Raw genomic sequence first — 18,137 nt, 5'->3', positions numbered from 1 at the left:
GAAATCAGGAGCTATCCACTTTGGGCCAGCTTTACATAAGTTTCCCAATTCAACCTATCTCCATACGGTCATTGGTCAACTAAAGTGAATTTATCAAGCTAAATCGAGGTAAGTCCTTTTGTTTTCGAAATTTCAAGAGAAATTGACCAACTGGGGGATAAAATTATGATTGAAGGTGTATTTATCCACAGTAATCATGTCTGGCGTTAAGAAAGTGGCTACAATGAAAGTTTGGTGCTGAGAGTACATACAGCCGACGATCTTAGCTGACTGTCAGCACCTTCATCCTCCTCTCCAAAGCCTTCAGCAATTAGCCGCATCAAATTGTGCGCCACTCTGATGTTGACAAGATCTCCAGCATGCTCAAAGACTTTGTTCATGGTCTGTAAGAAAATAGAGGAAGAAAAGGTTCAGCTCTCAAGAAGCAACAAAAGATGCTTGACAACATTTAGGCCAGTACTCATGTAATTACCTGGATGAACCACTGATTGCTAGGCGCAAATTGCTCTGCAAGTTCAACACAACGTGATGCAATTTCTGTCTTGTAATGATGTTCAGTTATGTTGATCATGTACTCAATCATCCTATCAACAATCACTTCAACATTTGTTGAGTTTGTCATCTTATAAAGAAGCTCAAAGGTCTTGCGCTTCAAAGTATCATCTGGGTCCTATTCACAGGATTACACAGTGAGAAATCAAGAGTGGTACTGACAAAACACAGTAACAAAAAAATGTTAAATCACTGATACAAAGAAATATGTATACTAAGGTTGGACATAATAAACTGAAAAAAAAACATTCCTTGTGTTAAGTTCTGAAACTAGAACATGACTACAATAAAATGGCTGTCTTCTTCTCTTGCATTGAAGAACATGTTACAGGGATGAACGCTATGGATGGCAGCAACATATCACAGAATCAATGTTTATCATACATTTTTAGTGCTTCACATGGCACATCCCTCACCTCTAAGCAATCAATGACAGCCAGCTGGTGCTCTTCTGCAATATCTGGATTTATTTTTATTAGCCGGCCAAGAGCATCAATGCCCATGTACTTAAGATTATGACTATCACTCTGCAATCAACGAAAGGGATGAATAAGTTGGTTAGCCTCCAAAGAACACAACATGCCATTTGTTTTTCCCATAACAAAGATCATGTGCAAACCTTCAGAAACTTTGATGTTGTTTCAGCTGCAGCCTCTAGCATCTTAGGGTTTGGGAAAATGGATGAAATACAGCATATGCATTCATACAGTATAGCATTGCCAATGTTGCTCGCAGTGTCACCCTTCCTGAATATGTCACCCAATACAGTGTACATATGCCCACTTGCTTGTTTATCACCACTACCAAGCACAGCAAGTATCTTCAGTAGTTTTATCTGCAGATGACAGAAACGAAATCTAAGGCAGATAGCTTGGTGACAACTGAAGGCTTAAACCCATAGAAGAAGCATAACTCGCACTGGCAACCTAGCAACACCTAACAAATAAATAATGTTTAATTTAACTCACATACCTGAATAAACGGTGCGGGCATTTGGTGATAATCATAGGAAGTCGGAAGCCTCCTCTCCGCAACTTGTTTGAGGATGTTAACAAAACTAACAACTAAATCCTTGTACGAATTTGGTTCCCCCAAAATCAGGTCATAGAGGGGGCATAGAGTTGCACCCATCACCCCTGGATCATTATCACAGAGCCTCTGTATAGCAACAAATAAATTTAGAACCTCATTGCTCCGTGCAGAGATTAAAATAAGAAAAGTTATTCTTTTTTTTTTAAGATAAGAAAAGTTATTCTATCTTGCAAGAATTTAAGAACATAAGTAAATGTACTGCACATGCAAAAATTTCATTTTGGGAAGTCCATGCATATTCGGTCCAAATTTGCAACCTGTGAGTGACATCCTAAACATCAAGGAATGTGAAAAGGGACATTTCTAAATGCATACTAACATTCATCTTGAACAGAATTGGCAGTAGGGTGCCTTTGAGACAAAATTGTAGCTTATGCATGATCATTATGAGCTATTCAATATCGGTTTCGGTCAGTTATTATATTAAAATATGGACTTAGCACCATAAAAATGAAGGGGAAAAGTGCCGGACCTTGCGGAAGTTGGAGACAAGGTGGGAGACGGAGGAGGGGGATCGCTGGTAGAACCGGTGCAGTGCCATGACGGCCTTCTTCCTCACAGCCTCCTTCGGGTGCGCGAGCAGCTCTACGACCTGGGGCAGCACGGCAGGGATGGCCTCCTCACCGATGAGGCGGCACGCGGCGGTGAGCGCTGCGCAGACGACGAGGTAGTTGTCCGACCTGAGGTCCTTCTGGATGGTGTTGACCACGAGGATGACAAGGTCGTGGCGCTCGTCGAGGAAGAGCGCGACGGCGAGGTAGCCGGTTCGCTTGAGCGGGAGCGACTCGTCGTGGGTCATCTTGACGGCATGGATGTGGCCGAAGGAGGCATCGTGGCCGAGCATCTCGGCGTAGACGAGGCGGAGGAGGAGCTCCTTCATCTTGCGGCGTGGCACGTCGGGGTCCGCGAGGCGGCGCTTGAGGTGCTCGAGCTCGCGCGCGATGATGCGGTCCTCCTCCGCCTTGGAGCGCGCCTCGCCGATGGACTTGACGAGGTCGAGGAACTCCTTGGACTGCCCCCACCCGCCCTGCGACCCCATCGCCAGCTCCCGGCCGATCGTCCGCAGCTGCTCCATTGCCGGCGCCCGCTCCGGGTTCCTCGGCAGTGCGCGCGTGTGGCTCGACCGCCGCCGGCAACGACAGAGGCGTCCGGTTGGAGTGGGAGAGTGGAGAGGTGGAGGAGATCTGGATCGGCGAGTGGGGGACAGGCGGGGAGGTGGGTTTGCTTGGAGATCGGGATCGGGATTAGCGACGGACGGGAGGGCCTTCTTTTTTCCTCTCTTTTTTCCTGTCGTTTTACTGAAATCTGTTCTGATTTGCAAGGGCACAAAAACCTTGTTGTCTTTCACTCCTCGATCAGAATCTGCACGAAATATTTAAACCGTGTACTAAACTCTGTTTCAAAATGATTCAACAGTTTGGTTTTTATTGTTCACACTCTCACTGATGATATTTACTTACTTTATATTAATTAAGTGGAAAGTATCCTTAGATTTGGTATCCAAAATACTATAGTGCGTGGCATTATATTTGTGCAAACAAAGTTCTTAGTAATATTGTAAATTGGGTGTCAATAGTAATGCACTAGTATACTAATTTGATTTTTTTATAATATATGATAATTTTAGCATATTAATGTAATTACTGGCTTAGTTACTGAAAGGGGGGAAATGAGACGGAGCTTAGAGATGATGGTTTTGAGAGGAGGGAAGACTAGTGGCAGCGGGGACTCAACGATGGGAGACAACGGATCTAATATAATAGCGTCACTAGAATGTCTACGTGTGACATTCATTCGGTGTAAATGAAATAATTTTTATCCGTTTGTTATTACATAGGCCTCTTCTCCATGTTATTCTTGTTAAATAGCCAATGGATTATATACCTAAACGATACATTAGTCAATAAGCTCTGTGTTTAAACTTGTGTGAAAGGTAGGTTTTAACCTTTTTTTTTTAATTGCAGTATAGACGCAGACACTCTTACATGTACGCACACTCATAGGTCACCAGTCACCCTCGTGAACGCACGCATACACAACCTACCCTTTTGAGCACATCCGAAGAACTGAGACTGAGATTGACGAAGGTAGGCTTTATCCTAAATTTGCATTACATTTTTTTCCAAATGCTGAGACATCATATTCTCCAAGAATAGATTGTTTTATTGTTCCAACAAGTTTTTTCCTTTGTGCTAATTGCAACATATTTTTTCAAATATTGTGACATCAGGTTCTCCAACAGTAGATTGTTTTATTACTCCATCAAGTTTTTTTTTCATTGGTGGCAATAATGTATTGTTTTTCTTAGAGTGGAATCTACAATAGTATATTGTTTTATTACTCCCAAGTTTTTTTTTTGGTGGTAACAAGTATTACTTTTCTTGGAGTGGTTTCGATTAAACTAGTTTCTTTTTGTTATATTTCACCCTTTGTGAATAGAAGTGCAGACGCAAATGCTTACCCGTACGTATGCAAATGCGGAGTCTCTAAAATATTGAGCTGGTATGTCTCAAGATAAAAAAAAAAAAGTTATCCTAAACGCCTTGCTATTGACGAACACTTTAAGCTGGGGATTTTTGCATGCTCAAAAGGTTGTTAACATGCTAACTGAGACAACGGCTATGAAGAATACAACCATAATCAAGCATGTAATAATGTCTTTCTTGCTTCCAAAAGTCCCCAAGCTACTTCACTGCAAGTCAATTGACTGAGGTGAACCTCTCTCTGTTCTAAATTGTAAGTCATGTTAGCATTATCACAAATCAAACTTATCTAACCTTAATCAAGTTTATAGAAAAGTATATTAATATCTACAATATCAAATATATACACTGTCAAAAATATATGTTATAGATGTTATAAATGTTTATACATTTTTTATAAACTTGATTAATAAATTTATAAGGCTTAACTTAGAACAAATCTAAAACTGACTACAATTTGATTTGGAACAAAGAGAGTAGTAGCGTTTCATTGAGATAATTAGCCCACCGAGATGTTTCGTCAACATGCTCAATGTTTTTACTGGCTACGTGCATCGCTAGAATGATTCATCACTACACAAAAGTTAATTCTTTACATTGAAATCACTCTCTTTCCAATTACAAATTACAGGTTAATATAAAATTTACACCAAGGGCACAGTGAATGTCATCAGCAAATCGCGCTGAGCTCAGTAAATGTGTCACCAGCAAGCTGCAGTGAGCTCACATCGCTCTAGCCTCTAGGCCCAGCGAGTACACTATAGCTTTAATCTAGCTACAAAACCTCGTTAACTGTAGTGAGTTTCCTCGTTTCAAATCTGGCAGCCAAACATTTTTCCGATTTTCTTCAGGAGTGCAATGATAGTTTAGCAGCTCCTGAAACAAAACCACCGAGGATATTCTGATTGCACAACATTTCAGTTCACCAACAGACTAATCTGCCTCCCCAAGTCCGTCGCTGCCATCTCCTCTTTTTGTTATCGGAGCCATACCACCACGTTTCTTGCCATGGGTTGCTACCTCTGCATTTTTTCTCAACACAGCACCCGGTGAGGGATATGGTCTTTGTTGGAACAAAGGTCCCTGAAATTAAAACATTAAAAATGAGGCCTCATTATTCCGAGTATAAAACAATCAGAATTTGGTGTCTGGATGAATAATACTACATTTCATGTTTGTATAGAAATCCCATTATTAGTGGCCAAGTGACCTCCACATAATCCTGAGTCCCCCCATAACATATCCATATGAATTACAAAGAGAAAACACAACTTCATGACAGGATACAAAGTTCTTAATGTTATTAATATCCACTACAGGCTAGGAGAACACAAAATAAATCTTGCAAATCAAAGAACATACAGCTGCGGTAGTATCTGCTGCTCGTGGTTGAACACCCTTCAAACCAACAACCCTGCAAAAACAAGAGTGCCGCGCCATTAACACAGGGCACACATAATTTATTATGCATATACATTCTTTCTTGGTTGCACAAAGCTAAAATAAGAATACATTAACAGCAAACACCATGAAAGCTTGCAAAAGTCAACTGGATAATCATTGAGAAGGAAGAGAGATGTCATGTACCAGCCACCACGTGGAGCATCTGAGTAAGAACTCGGGTCCATTGGGTCAAGCTCATCGTCCTCGGCGCGATTTCTTTTGCGGTGATCTTTTCTGTTTGTTTTCCCTAAGGGTGGTTTTGAGCTTGATCTGCATGTAAAGGAAACAAATGACACTTTTCTGCTTAAGTAGCTGAGGCCAGACATAAAGTAGTGCATAGAGCACATGGAAGAAGCACAGCCATGGAGCAAACCAAAATGCTTGTATTATTATACCTGTCCTTAGCTGAAACATTCCCCTGAGTTTTGGGAGCATTGTTACCACTGGCGTGCATTGTATTATTTGCATAAGATGGATACTGTTGAAAAGGAAGATTTTGAACCCTGCCATGAGTATTTACCAGCAAACAGTTTAGCTATGTTTCTCAATGTTTGTTCATTTGGATTTGGTGTTACCAATGGTTCATAAATCATAACATAATAAAGACAAAACATGCAAGATTAGATCTGGTGCTATATTGGCAGCACATAGGTCAATGACAAAATCATGAATGTGGGTTAGATCACAGAGATCCATTCAAAGTATACTTATATAACAATATCATGTCATCTATACGAGATTCGAGATAGATAAAATCATAGTCACAAAGTTCCCGGGCCAACGGAGTCACGAAACGTGGTACGCTACTTGGAGAGGTTTTTACATGGTGGGGTCGAAGATGACCCTGCTTGTATGACCCCATGTACCCAGGTCAGGGATGTCGTTTCCGAGTCGAGGGTCAATGCCTTCGACCCCATTTTATGTGAGTACACATAAAATTAATATATAGATCAAGCTTCACAATAAAACATTTGATCAACTTAAATGGGTGAGATTAAACAGATTACCTTGTGCAGTGATTGCAGTATCCCCAGGGTTGGACAAGACCAACTCCCCATCCGCCACAGCCCAAACATCTCTGCATTTGAGAGTTCCAAATATCTGCAGTTTGAGCGACTGGCTCAACTGCAGTGTTGGTGGAAGCTGGAGGTGTAACACTGGTGTTCACAGAAGTAGGAGGTTCCCACTGTGTTGTCTGTGTCTTCGTGTTATAATAGTATTTGTGGCCTAATATTAATGCACATGACACATTAGACTGAGGATGGTAATGCCACACACGCACACTATCAGCAAGCAATTAAAAAATGTAACAAAGGTCATGAAAAGGTCTCATGTAATTTTATTAAATGTTCTAAAGGATGGCTTGTCCAACTCAGCTTCCTATTTATAGCTTAATGTCTGGCCAGTTTCTGGTCTTGCATCTGGAGTTCTGGACATTTCAAATTTTTTTGGAACCTTTGAAAATTCAGGGCTAATGTATATGGGCCAAGTCTGAGATAAATTAGAATTTTTTGCTCTTCTACCTGTTGATTTGTCAATTGCCTCCTCCCAGTTCTCTGGCAAGGATGGAGGAACTTGATGTTGCATGGTATTCAAAACATTGACAGGGCGATCCCATTGACTCACTCCAGTGCTTTGATTGTAGAAGTAAGGTGCACCAGTTGTCGGGTCCTTTGCTTCAACCTGAATCCAAACAAGTCAGCCTTAGTGCAGAATAGCCAGCTCTTGTGCATCTATACTACCTCCCTTCTCTGTTACCTATCCTTTTGGACATGAAAACAATCTCCAGCACACACACACCCTGAACAATACTTTTTCCAATTATATGTTCACAAAATTACTGAAAGATAATGAAGTGGAAGTAATTTTTGTAACAAATCTATTAATATCACTGCAATGTGGCAGATCTAATTATCTCAGTGTATATTCATGGTCAAATCCATAAAAAAAGGATGGCTGCATTCATCCTATGATTGGACAAAGGTAGTAATTATTATCCTCTTATCCTATAAACCACAGTGAAAACAAATAGAAAATTGTTATCAGTTTATGGTACCCCTTGTACTGGTGCACTGTGAATTGGCCAAGAAAACATATAATGGCTATTGGCTAAACATTTCAACTGATAACCACATGACAAAGCAGAAAAATAACCAAAAAAGAAAGTACTTGGGCACAAACTCACCCAACCAGGAGGAAACTTTTGAGCAGATTTGTTCTGGCTTTCTTGAGAATCCACCTGTAATTCAGTGGCACAAAACGAATGACATATCAATTAACACAAAAAATGTGCTAGATAAAAATATCAATTGCACATCAAATTTGTCATGTGTGCAAGCTAATGATAAAGACAAAAGGCATCTTTTCTAACGTTTTTCAGTATCATCAAATTTCCCATTGTTCTTTTGGATTTATGTAGGTAAGTCCACTTTTAATCAACCATACAGTTTTCATTAGTTCATATGCTAGATAATATCTTTTTCCATGCCCATGTGGCATTTTTTTCCTTTTCGAACCAAGGATAAATGCAGAAGTTTGTAAAGAACAGAACCAGAGAACAAACAAAGAAGACTACACCTGCGGACTAAGACCAAAGACCTGACTCAGGCACTCAGACACAACTGCAGGGTAATAATACTTGCCTACTGCTGAATAATAAGATTGTGCTGGCACTAGATCAACGTTATCCCAACTACCAGTACTTAGTTTCCACCTTCCCACTTTAGTTTCCAAAGAAATTAGCAACTTACAGTCTGTGTACCCGTGTTGTTCTTATTTGCTGTCTCATCTTTGAGAATTCCCCTTGCCCTTAACCTCTGCTTCAAAAAATCAGGGAGATCGTTTGCACATTTTGCTTTATCAGTTTCATCTCTAGGTTTATCTGAAGAAAAAGGCAAATAGTTAGCCCTTATGGCCCCGTTCGCTGGTCTGCAAGTTGGCAGCAAGTAATTTAGAGATGTGACATACTCATTTGAGCACTTGGCAAGTTTGCAGCATAGTAAGCACCGCCTCCTGGTACACCATAGCCATTGCCAATTTCACAGTTGCCTGTAAGCATGTTCAATCATCAGGTTCGGGAAAGAGATACCCCGTTATGTACTTGAAGAAAACTAGCAAGTAAACAGCAACTTCATAGCTACAGACTGTGTAACAGAAAAAATATATTAAATTAAATGATAACTAAAATTACTACAGTTAGCAGAAATATACATAAGCCGTGAGACCGAATTACCAATCTCCATGACTAATGCTCAGTACAGATGCAAAATGAAGATCATCATAGTTGCTTATACACTCTACAAGTGGACAACTGAAAATGGAGGAACTAATTAAAAATAGGTAAATACAGCATTATCATGGAAAGACAATGACCATTGTTTGGATGAAGTGGCTTCCCCCGTTTGCTTGCCATCTCTGCACGATGATCAGCTGTCATCTTTAATAAGTGCTCCTAAAAAACCAAGACAAAAAATGATTAAACTAATGAAATACATACAGAAAAACACATAAAGAAGAAAAAAGACTCGCGATCAAGATCAATCACCTTCAATGCACTAGGGTCACGGCGGTTCGAAAGTAAGTCTTCCCCATATGTTGTAGATTCACTTGTTGTGTTTGCGTATCTGATTGAAAAAATATGCAACAGCAACATCAAGCAGCTGCTAATAACTAGTACAGAATGAAATGGGACAAAACACACCTTTGATTCTGTATTACTTGCTGGGTCTCAATGTCCTAGTTATCATAAACAACTACCAGAGATCAATTAAACAGAAGCATAACTGCAACTCTGAGAACATAATCTGGGGGATATATGAATACCTGCGCGTGAAGAACAGCCTCTTGGACAGCTGACTCAATGTTTGCTGCACTACCACTACTATTGGCACTAGCATTGTCAGGTCTAGCATCAAGTGGATGATAAGACTGCAGATCAGCATGGCATTGTGGCTGGTGACTGGGAGGTGCCTGCGGCCATGTTCCAACACCAGGTGGTAGTGGTTGATTCTGAGTGTTGTCCATGATTAAGCAACAGGTAAACAAGATGCACTCCTAGCTGAACTTCTGGCGTCTGATCTCACAATCTGCAACACAAGGCAGTCACCTAGCAACATCAGCAAATAATTAGGTTAAAAATACAGTTTTTTTGCCCTAAAATCAAATACAGATATCGTCGCGGGCGGACCAAGTAAAGAACATTGGCGTACACATGTACACCCAATGACTTTCGCAAAAAATTATAAGTTACGTAATACATATATAAACTTGTAATTAGATCAGACCCCAATACAAATACCCAAATAGATTAAGTTAGGGTTCGGGTGCTCAGTTCGCACAGCAGAGAGGGGAGAGAAGGAGTGCGCATACCGTGTGGGTGGTCGTCGCCGGCAAAGGACCGACAAGGCTAGACCTGGGCACCTGGCGTAGAGCGGCGGCGGCGGCGGCGGCGGCGGTCGCCGAGTTGCGCCACGAGAGCGAGCACGCGCGCGCACGCGGGGAACCGGAGAAGAGAAGGCAAGGCGGTGAACGGAGCCCGGTGCTGTCTGTACTCTAGGAGTGAAGAATGTCTGGGCCCACCTGCCAGGCCCAGTTTGGCAGGGCACATTGGAACGGGCTCCTGCAGAAGCCTGCCGAAGTGCCAAACGGCCTGTTTAGGATTGTTGTGCTCCATTTTTTTTTTTCAGCTGTGGCCTTCGGAGGCAATTCTGGTGGGGAAGGGGAGTAAGGAGGGAAAGAGGAAGATATGCTGGGTGGTATGGGATGATATGATTATGTCAAAGTTTTTTGAGGGAATATGCTTCTAAGATATAGAGCTATTCAGTCTTGCTGTGCTTGCGAAGCAGGTCTGGCGGATCCTCGAAGAACCGGCATCTTTGAGCGCCCAGATTTTAATGGCGGTTTATTTTCCACAAGGTGATCTTGTAGAGGCTAATCTTGGCTCCACCCCCTCTAAAATCTGGCGATCAATTTTGGATGGCAGGGAAGTGCTTCAACTCGGACTGATTAGGAGAATCGGCACATGTTCCACTACATCAGTTTGACATCGACAAAGATTTGTCTGATCAGACTCTCATTCCAAACCTTACTCGGCGTTATCAGATCGGAAACCATGCGGACCTGTGGATTATCCGGCACGGCGATCGGTCGTCCGCCAAAGTGGTTTGGTAGCCATCGGTCCCACCAAATTGTTGCGCTGCCATCTCCAATTCTCCGCAGCAAACATTTCTTCAAGACCTCCCTCCCCTCCAGAATTGCACGCTAAGTGTGGCTAGCGTGTTTCTTCCGGGTTGTTGTTAAGAAATCCGCATCATGAAAATAACGTCCTTTCAGAACCTTCACACGGAGAGTCTGGATTCTCAATTAATCTCCATCCCTGCTTCCCCAGCATAGCAAGGTTAAACAACCTGAGATCTTGGAAACCCATACCTCCCTCCACCATGGGTCTCGTAGACGTTCCCAACGCTGCCAATGCATATGTCTGCTATCAGCCGAGCTGCCCCACCAGTAGTTTGAGATCACCGTTTTCATTTTCCGACAGGTGTCTTTCGGGATTAGGAAGCAGCTCATTGGATAGGTAGGAACTGTCAGAGCCACTGATTTCAGTAGGACCTCTCTACCGGCACAGCTCGCCTCTCGCCCACTCCAGGCCCCCACTTTAGGAGCTTGTTTAGCACTGAAATTTAGGTTGGAGAAGGATTAGCCTAACAAGTTTCTAGGTTTTAAAAATTTATAACGCACGTGAGGCGAAAAACAATTTCTAGGAACAAGGATCAAACATAACTTGTATTTAGTACTTAAATAAAAATTGAAGTACAAGTTTAGCAGATGAAAATGCGATTTTAACTTTTGGAAAATAGATGTTGTTAACTAGTGTTTTGGGAGCTTAAAAAATCAAATTTAACGTTAAGATAAGCTATTTTCGTTAAGTCGGCGAACACTTGAACTATTGTTAAAATACCATTTTTGGCGAATTATATTGAGCAAAATAGTTAAATAGTGTTTAAATATTTTGCTCCTATGGGTTAGTATAAGGTATGGACTATTGCATGAAGTATATGCTGGTTAAAGTTAACCAGGTTTAGATCTATTAAAAATTACGATAAAAGAGTTAATGAGTACTTAGCCTCAATTGAAATCCTTAACTTCAACCAGTATGAAAAAGTAGTAAGACAATGCTATCTTGACATTTAAATTCTAGCTAAAATGTTTAAACACTTGTTGCATGTTTTGGTATTGTTGATTGTATCAAAGTGAGTGCTTGAGCATGGCATGGGTCGAAATTGTGTTGGATGTCACGTTGTCCGCTCAAAAAATTGCCCTAACTTCACTAGAACGGGCTGTGAACCCTGGTTCGGTGCTTGGTTCGCGAAGTGGTGTTCAGCACGACGAGCTCCTGTTGGCACCTCTCTATCTCCCTCAATGCTCACTCTCCGGCCATGCCCGTTGCTCGGACGAGAAGCACTTAGTGGCTACTAGAATCTTGAACTCTTGTTTTAATCTCAACTGGGCTCTAAGCGGTTGGTTTTGATGCTTTAAAATTCGTGGTTCGCATGTGGTTTGGCCGTTCGGGCCCGGGAACATGGTCATTGCGTTCGATATCGTGCCATCGCGGGCTACCTGCACCGCTGTCGGCCGCTGCTACCACACGCTGTGCCGCGCGTTGGTTGGCGTACTATGTGGCCGTGGCCGCTGTCCCACTGACCAGCCAAGTGGCGTCGTCTACTCGCTGGGCCAGGCGTGGCCGTAGCCGCGCTCCGCCATGCGCGGGACGCTACCGACGTGACGCTGTCCAAGCGCACCTATAGGGCTACATCTTGTCCTCTTGTTGTTTTGGTTACTGCAGCGCTCGCCCTCAGCCACACAACCCACCTACCGAACCCGAGCTCGACGTCGTACGTAGTTATTGCATCGCGACGCCGTGCTGCTGCGTGCGCGTGGCCGCACACGGGCACACCTTTTGGCTCCATCTAGCGCTAACCGACGCGCCGCCTATCCTTCGCTCGAGCGGTCATATTCTCGTGCTGCCGTGTCTCGTCGGGTTGTGGGCAGCCTTCTCTGCCGGGGCCGCTTTCTGTGATGTGACGGTGGCAGTGCACCGCTCTCCCTCTCCCTTTCTTAATCACCAGTCCAAGGCTTCCCAGTCTAATTCCTCACACCGGTGGGTAGCTTAGTAAGTTAGCTAGGTGTCGCATTCTCATCGAGCCCAGCCGTGGTCTGTCAATGATTAACTTCAGTTTCTCCTCACCGTCGGTCATGTGCGCCGCCGTGACCCGAGGGTTGGGGGTAAGGCAGGTAGGAGTGGTAGCAGTTCAATTGCTCATAACTCTGAGCTTGCCTTGACTCCCTCTATCCGGTGCTCACACTGTTTTGGCTAGGGTGCTCATCGTCGGTGGGGTGACGCGACAGTGTCCATTGCAGAGCGCCACCGCCTCGCTCAGTCACATGTGTCCAGACCGTTGCAGCGCTCCCCTGCTTCAACCGTCAGTAGGGCGTCCACCACAGTGAGCCATTGATGCTTATCTGCCACTTCTACTCTGCCAAGCGTACGTAGGTTCGTCGGAACAGTCGCGCCGTCGCCGTGGATAGCTGCTCGCCGCTGCAGTCCGCAACAGTGCGCCTCCGAGTCCATAACCGCCACCCATCCTTACGCGTTTAGCCGTAGATGGTGGTCAGCACCTTAATGCCATCATAGCAAGCCTAGTTTGCCCGATGTAACCACCGTTATCGCCGGTGTGCTGCGCCGCCGCGTGTGGGTACACCGAGGACCGCCCCGTTGCAAAGGCAACACATTGCAGGGTCTTTAATGCAAAGCGTGAGTCTGTAGTAATAGTGTTCCGTTGCTCTGCGTGATTATTAAAAAATCCAAGCCCTCTTTTGCAAAATGCGGGCGCACGCGCCCTAGCCTTGGGCCATGCTAGGCCACCGTGCCACGCTGGGTTGCCAGGCCGAATGGTCACCACCGGCCCTTTTCCTTTTCTATGCATTTTCTAATTTAGTTTCTAAGGTAAACTTGTAAATTCAGTATAAAATTATGTAGTTAACAAAAATTGTGAAATAAATTTTGTTAGGTTCCTAAAATTGTTCTCTATCTGCTAGTATATTTTGTTCACATAGTTTTGCAATATTTCTAGGAGTTATATAATTAATTTGAGATGCTTAATATTGTATAATATAAAGTTGAAGGAATTTTTGTGATAAATTGGTGATAGTGTTGGTTCTAAAACTTTTACAGTAAATCCCTAATATTATTAGGTGCTCACTATAATTTTTGTAGCTCCATAATAATTAGTTTGCTAAGGTTGCTAAATGAGCCCTAGTTCAAAAATATATATTTAATCAATTAAATGTCAAAGCACCTTGGGATTTTAAAACTAAAATATTTTTTCAGAGACAAAGCCTTACTTGATGACGTGGTTACGTAGACCAGTACGTTAGTCATTTAAGCTAGCTTGTTAGCTTGTGGAGCGTAATCGTATTTTTAAGAGTTGTGGTTACTGTTGATTAATTGCGTCTCTGCGTTGCATCCATGTATATCATAATAGGAACAACGATGGATTAGGGAGTCAACTGAAGTAGCAAAAAAGATGGTGCCTTGATGATCGTGACACCATGATGTAATACTAACTTTTAGTTATATCTTACCTAGGCAAGCTCCGGTGCATAACCTCTATTATTCTGCACTTTATCTTATGCTTGTGCATTAAGTTTTAAGGAGTTGAATGAAAACCACTTGCATATATATCCTTATCCTATGAGTCCTACTAGTATGTCAGGATCATGTAGATTGCTATGCTATAGGATCCAATAGAAGACGAGTGATTATCTGTCACTCGCAAGAGATAGGAAATATATTATTGTTATGTCACATGAAATATATATGAATGATAATTGCAGACCGGACAGAATAGTACTTTGAATCTGGATTTGGTTAGGTATTCGAGCAAGGCTCAGATTGCACTTATTCCGCCTGGTATCGATTGAGGACTATCCATTGCTGTGGATGGTAGTCAGGTCACAGACTTGTTATTCTGAGCACATACTTGCTTATGGGAGCGGGAAGACTCATTGCTCTCTTGTCGTGGGTTCTGGCTCTTTCCAGACTGACTGATTGGAGACGGGGATGGTGGAGGTCTAAGCACCACACTGAGTCCGGGACCTAGGAGTGGGGGCTTGGAGTCCAAGTTTGGACGGGGACCTAGACCCCTTGATAGGAGAGTGGTGGGTTGGTCTTGCTTGTGCCTAGGGTACAAGTGGGGCGTGTGTTTCGGGGAACCTAGCTGGGATATATTGGTTCGTGAATCGTCATGTGATATGGTACCTACTTGACTATGGTCTAGCACCATAGTAAGAACTGGAGTATGAAAGATGGTAAAATGGTTCTGATTGCTTACCACCTGCTTGAAAGTAGCATAGGTGCTTACATAGAATGGTTAGTTAATGAACTAATGATGACTACTAATGAAGTTGAATATAAGGACACACATTTAGTAATACTTCCACAGATGTAATAACCCACAAGTCAGATAACCTTGCATATCCTTGGAGTCTTTTATTTTTCTTCTATCGGGTAAGTCTTGCTAAGTATATTCAAGTACTCAGGGTTTTATTCCCCTGTTGCAGGTGATCGGAGGATGCTTAGAGCTGACTCTTGTGTGTGGAAACCTCCTGGTGGGCTCAAAGAGGATTCCTTTCATGCTACGATAATAGTGTTTATTTATAACCCTCATGAAAGGTTTTTATAGAAAAAGATGTAAAATATGTTAGCATCTCTTGTATAAAATATCCACTATGTCAATGCTCCACCATGTCATTAAAGTAATTCTTCTTTTGATGTAACTTTGATAGCATTGTTATATTCTGTTGTTATAACAAATTAAGGTATTATCCTGGTACTATAATAAAGTGATGTAAGAAATGACTTAAAAATATTGTAAGCTTTATTCTCTTATTTATGATCCTGATGGAAAATATAGATTTTCAAGTTCTTTCTTGGGGTGTGCTCGACGGAACTACGTAGTTTAGTGTCCTCTCTTAAGTACTTAGTGTCTAATAGAAGACAAGTACTCCTGGGAGACATTGGATTAGGCAGTTTTGCCATAGGTGGTATTAGAGCATAAATGAGGAAATAAAGCTTCAAAATCCTTTTCTAAACTAAAATTTGACAACCTACTTGTGCAAAAAGTTAGGGTATTTAACTACAAAGTATATAAGTAGCCCTATTGCTATAGTTGAGCATCCGGAATAGGTTTAACTAGTTTTTCTCCGATGGACTGACTCTCGCATAGCATATGATCTTTAAGTCGGTCGTGTTGGTACTGTTTTAAGTCGTCTTGACTATATTGCTAGTAGATGCGCCCTTTGTAGATGTCACGCGAGTCGTATTGTCGGTGTAAAAAGTGACCAATAAGTAAATATTTATAGTTTTGCCATATATTGTGATCGGAGGTGGCCTAGCACTCAATGACACAGGGTTTATACTGGTTCAGGCAACGTGCCCTACGTCTAGTTTAAGTCGGTCGGTGACTTTATTTCTGAGCCTAGGTGCTCAAAGTTTGTAGTGGGGTTACAAACGAGAATGAGAGAGTTAGGGGTACAAGAGGTCCGGTCGGACTCTGGTTAGAGGGACCGAAAGCGATGGGAGCTCCGCTATATGCTAAGTGTTCAAGCGTGTGCTCGTGGTTTGAACCTGGTGGTTCTGCTATTGTATACTAGTGAACTTGATCAATCTAATCAATCTATCTATTGGAAGAGAGTGCATCCCCTTTTATAGATGAAGGGGATGACCTTATAAGTAAGAGGGAAGGAGTATGTTTGCTACTAAGTCTTGTTGCCCATGTCGGTGGGTACAGGACGATGGTAGGCGCCCATAATACTGTTGAATGTTAGATGTACGTGGGAGGTTGTGTTGTCCTCTTCGGGTATGGCAGACATCGGCGCCCACCATATGGTTGATACCTAGAGATATGTAAGGGGTTTTACCATGTTTGCCTGGTACGGTTTAATGCCAACGCCCACAACACTGTTGATGCCCATAGGCATGTGGGGGAGCCTTACCATATGGGAGTTAATGACGTCCACAATACTGTAGGGGAAAATGTCGACGCCTACAACACTGCTTGGGTTCTGTCATGTCGGGAGGATCATAGGGTACTGCCTGGTAGGTGCGTAGGGTACTGTCCCTGGTATTGCGGTTTGACTTGTGTGCCCTGCCTTACTTTCTCCATCCATTTCCTGGTCCTTACCGAGCGGGTGTCCCCAGTCGGTTGGTCCCAGTCCTTGCCTGCTGGGCCAAGCATTTGTTGGGAAGCCGGTCTATGAGGGACCCCAGGTTTATGAACCCGACACATATAGTGCATGACTGACCCATCCCTCTTTAGGAGTTACTGCGGTACTATGGCTTCGTGCTTCGCGTTCGCCTATGGTTCACGCCTATCATGATCGACGTCTCTCCATACTCCTTTCTACGCTCTTGTCAGATCCTTGCCCTGTAGCCGTACTAGTCATTAATGGCCTTGGACATCGTTTGTCTTGAACACGCAAAAAAATCGATCGATTCATTTGTAGTGATCCCACGCAGAAACCTTAGTGGACTACGTCAGGACCACTAACCGCTCTGCCATTATAAGAAGGGCCTAGCCTAGCCATTGGTACCATCACCCGGTGCACTCCAGCTCTTCTAGCTTTTTCCTTTTGAGCAAGCTTTTCGCTCAATCCTTCCTTACAACCACTGTTGATGCAAAAGTGATCTGCAAACACAAAGGGCTAATACCCGAATCGATATCCAAAGCGTGCCAGTCGATTTGACCTGCTAATCGACAAGGATGAAGACACGAACACTTTGGTCCTGACAACAGCGATACGCCCGGAAGTCACGGCCAAGAGGTGCTCACACGGAACTCGAGAATCGCCGAAGGTCGCACTGAAGCGATGCAGCTCGCCGAGTCAATGAGAACTCGTAAAAAGGAAAAATATGCAAATTGACGAAGTCGCCGAAAAGTAAGTAGATGCAAATAGGAGTAAAAAGTTGGTTTTGATATTGATTGATATATTGTCTATTACATTGCCCCTTACTCCATATTTATACCCTGATCTAAAGAGACACAACCAAACACAACTAGGACACCAATCCCATATCTAAGGAAACACATGACTCTTACACGAATCATAACCTAACAAATATAGAAAAGGAAATCAACTCCTATCTATTTCCCTGTCCGCCTCAATTACGATGGAAATCTCACTGTCCTCCTTCCCATCGGCATATTCCCTGCTTCATCGGCAGTAGTCTTCAAGTCTTCCTTCATCGGCATACTCCCTGTTTCATCGGCAGTAGTCTTTAAGTCTTCCTTCATCGGCATACTCCCTGTTTCATCGGCAGTAGTCGTCAAGTCTTCCTTCATCGGCATACTCCCTGTCTCATCGGCAGTAGTCTTCAAGCCTCCTTTCATCGGCATCGACAACAACTCCTCCAACCTCATCGGCAACGCCCGAGTCCAAATCAACCTTTCCATCGATCATCACCAACTATCGGCAACCATTTTTACAAACTGGCTTTCATTGGCTATC

General features: G+C 43.0%; 2 protein-coding genes across 3 annotated transcripts; both read right to left on the bottom strand.

The window, feature by feature from the left end:
• Window positions 1-107: 107 nt before the first annotated feature.
• On the bottom strand, window positions 108-2,902 carry LOC136459753 (AP-4 complex subunit epsilon-like). Its single transcript, XM_066459591.1, has 6 exons — window positions 2,117-2,902; window positions 1,525-1,710; window positions 1,172-1,387; window positions 969-1,079; window positions 473-670; window positions 108-383 (listed from the first exon to the last, which is right to left on the bottom strand). Exons 1-6 carry the CDS (start codon window positions 2,717-2,719, stop codon window positions 219-221), a joined length of 1,479 nt encoding a protein of 492 aa, XP_066315688.1. The 5' UTR covers window positions 2,720-2,902; the 3' UTR covers window positions 108-218.
• Window positions 2,903-4,701: 1,799 nt separating this feature from the next.
• Window positions 4,702-10,095, bottom strand: LOC136459752 (uncharacterized). 2 transcript variants are annotated; one of them, XM_066459589.1, is made up of 14 exons: window positions 9,939-10,095; window positions 9,393-9,655; window positions 9,271-9,305; window positions 9,115-9,193; window positions 8,943-9,021; window positions 8,538-8,618; window positions 8,321-8,451; window positions 7,756-7,809; window positions 7,094-7,253; window positions 6,578-6,797; window positions 5,966-6,073; window positions 5,715-5,840; window positions 5,490-5,541; window positions 4,702-5,210 (listed from the first exon to the last, which is right to left on the bottom strand). In XM_066459589.1, the coding sequence occupies exons 2-14, from the start codon at window positions 9,591-9,593 to the stop codon at window positions 5,061-5,063; spliced, it is 1,476 nt and encodes a 491-aa protein (XP_066315686.1). In that variant the 5' UTR covers window positions 9,594-9,655; window positions 9,939-10,095; the 3' UTR covers window positions 4,702-5,060. The 2 variants fall into 2 exon arrangements, with proteins under 2 accessions (XP_066315686.1, XP_066315687.1); XM_066459590.1 differs by having other exon boundaries at window positions 9,393-9,675; window positions 9,939-10,091.
• Window positions 10,096-18,137: the final 8,042 nt, after the last annotated feature.

The sequence above is a fragment of the Miscanthus floridulus genome, chromosome 6 (assembly GCF_019320115.1).
Source record: "Miscanthus floridulus cultivar M001 chromosome 6, ASM1932011v1, whole genome shotgun sequence".
Lineage (NCBI taxonomy): Eukaryota > Viridiplantae > Streptophyta > Magnoliopsida > Poales > Poaceae > Miscanthus > Miscanthus floridulus.
The sequence above is the reverse complement of the archived record's forward strand: the minus strand, read 5'-3'. Positions and strand labels throughout refer to the sequence as shown.

What these genes read in the sequence shown, in the direction of transcription:
- LOC136459753 (XM_066459591.1), bottom strand. Translation starts at nt 2,719, where the DNA reads ATGGAGCAGCTGCGGACGATCGGCCGGGAGCTGGCGATGGGGTCGCAG. An exon ending in TGCCCGCACCGTTTATTCAG is followed by an intron (nt 1,388 to 1,524) that starts GTATGTGAGTTA and finishes TGTCATCTGCAG; the next exon opens with ATAAAACTACTGAAGATACT. An exon ending in CAACATCAAAGTTTCTGAAG is followed by an intron (nt 1,080 to 1,171) that starts GTTTGCACATGA and finishes CGTTGATTGCAG; the next exon opens with AGTGATAGTCATAATCTTAA.
- LOC136459752 (XM_066459589.1), bottom strand. Translation starts at nt 9,593, where the DNA reads ATGGACAACACTCAGAATCAACCACTACCACCTGGTGTTGGAACATGG. An exon ending in TACTGCAATCACTGCACAAG is followed by an intron (nt 6,074 to 6,577) that starts GTAATCTGTTTA and finishes TACTCATGGCAG; the next exon opens with GGTTCAAAATCTTCCTTTTC. An exon ending in CAGCAGATACTACCGCAGCT is followed by an intron (nt 5,211 to 5,489) that starts GTATGTTCTTTG and finishes TTTTAATTTCAG; the next exon opens with GGACCTTTGTTCCAACAAAG.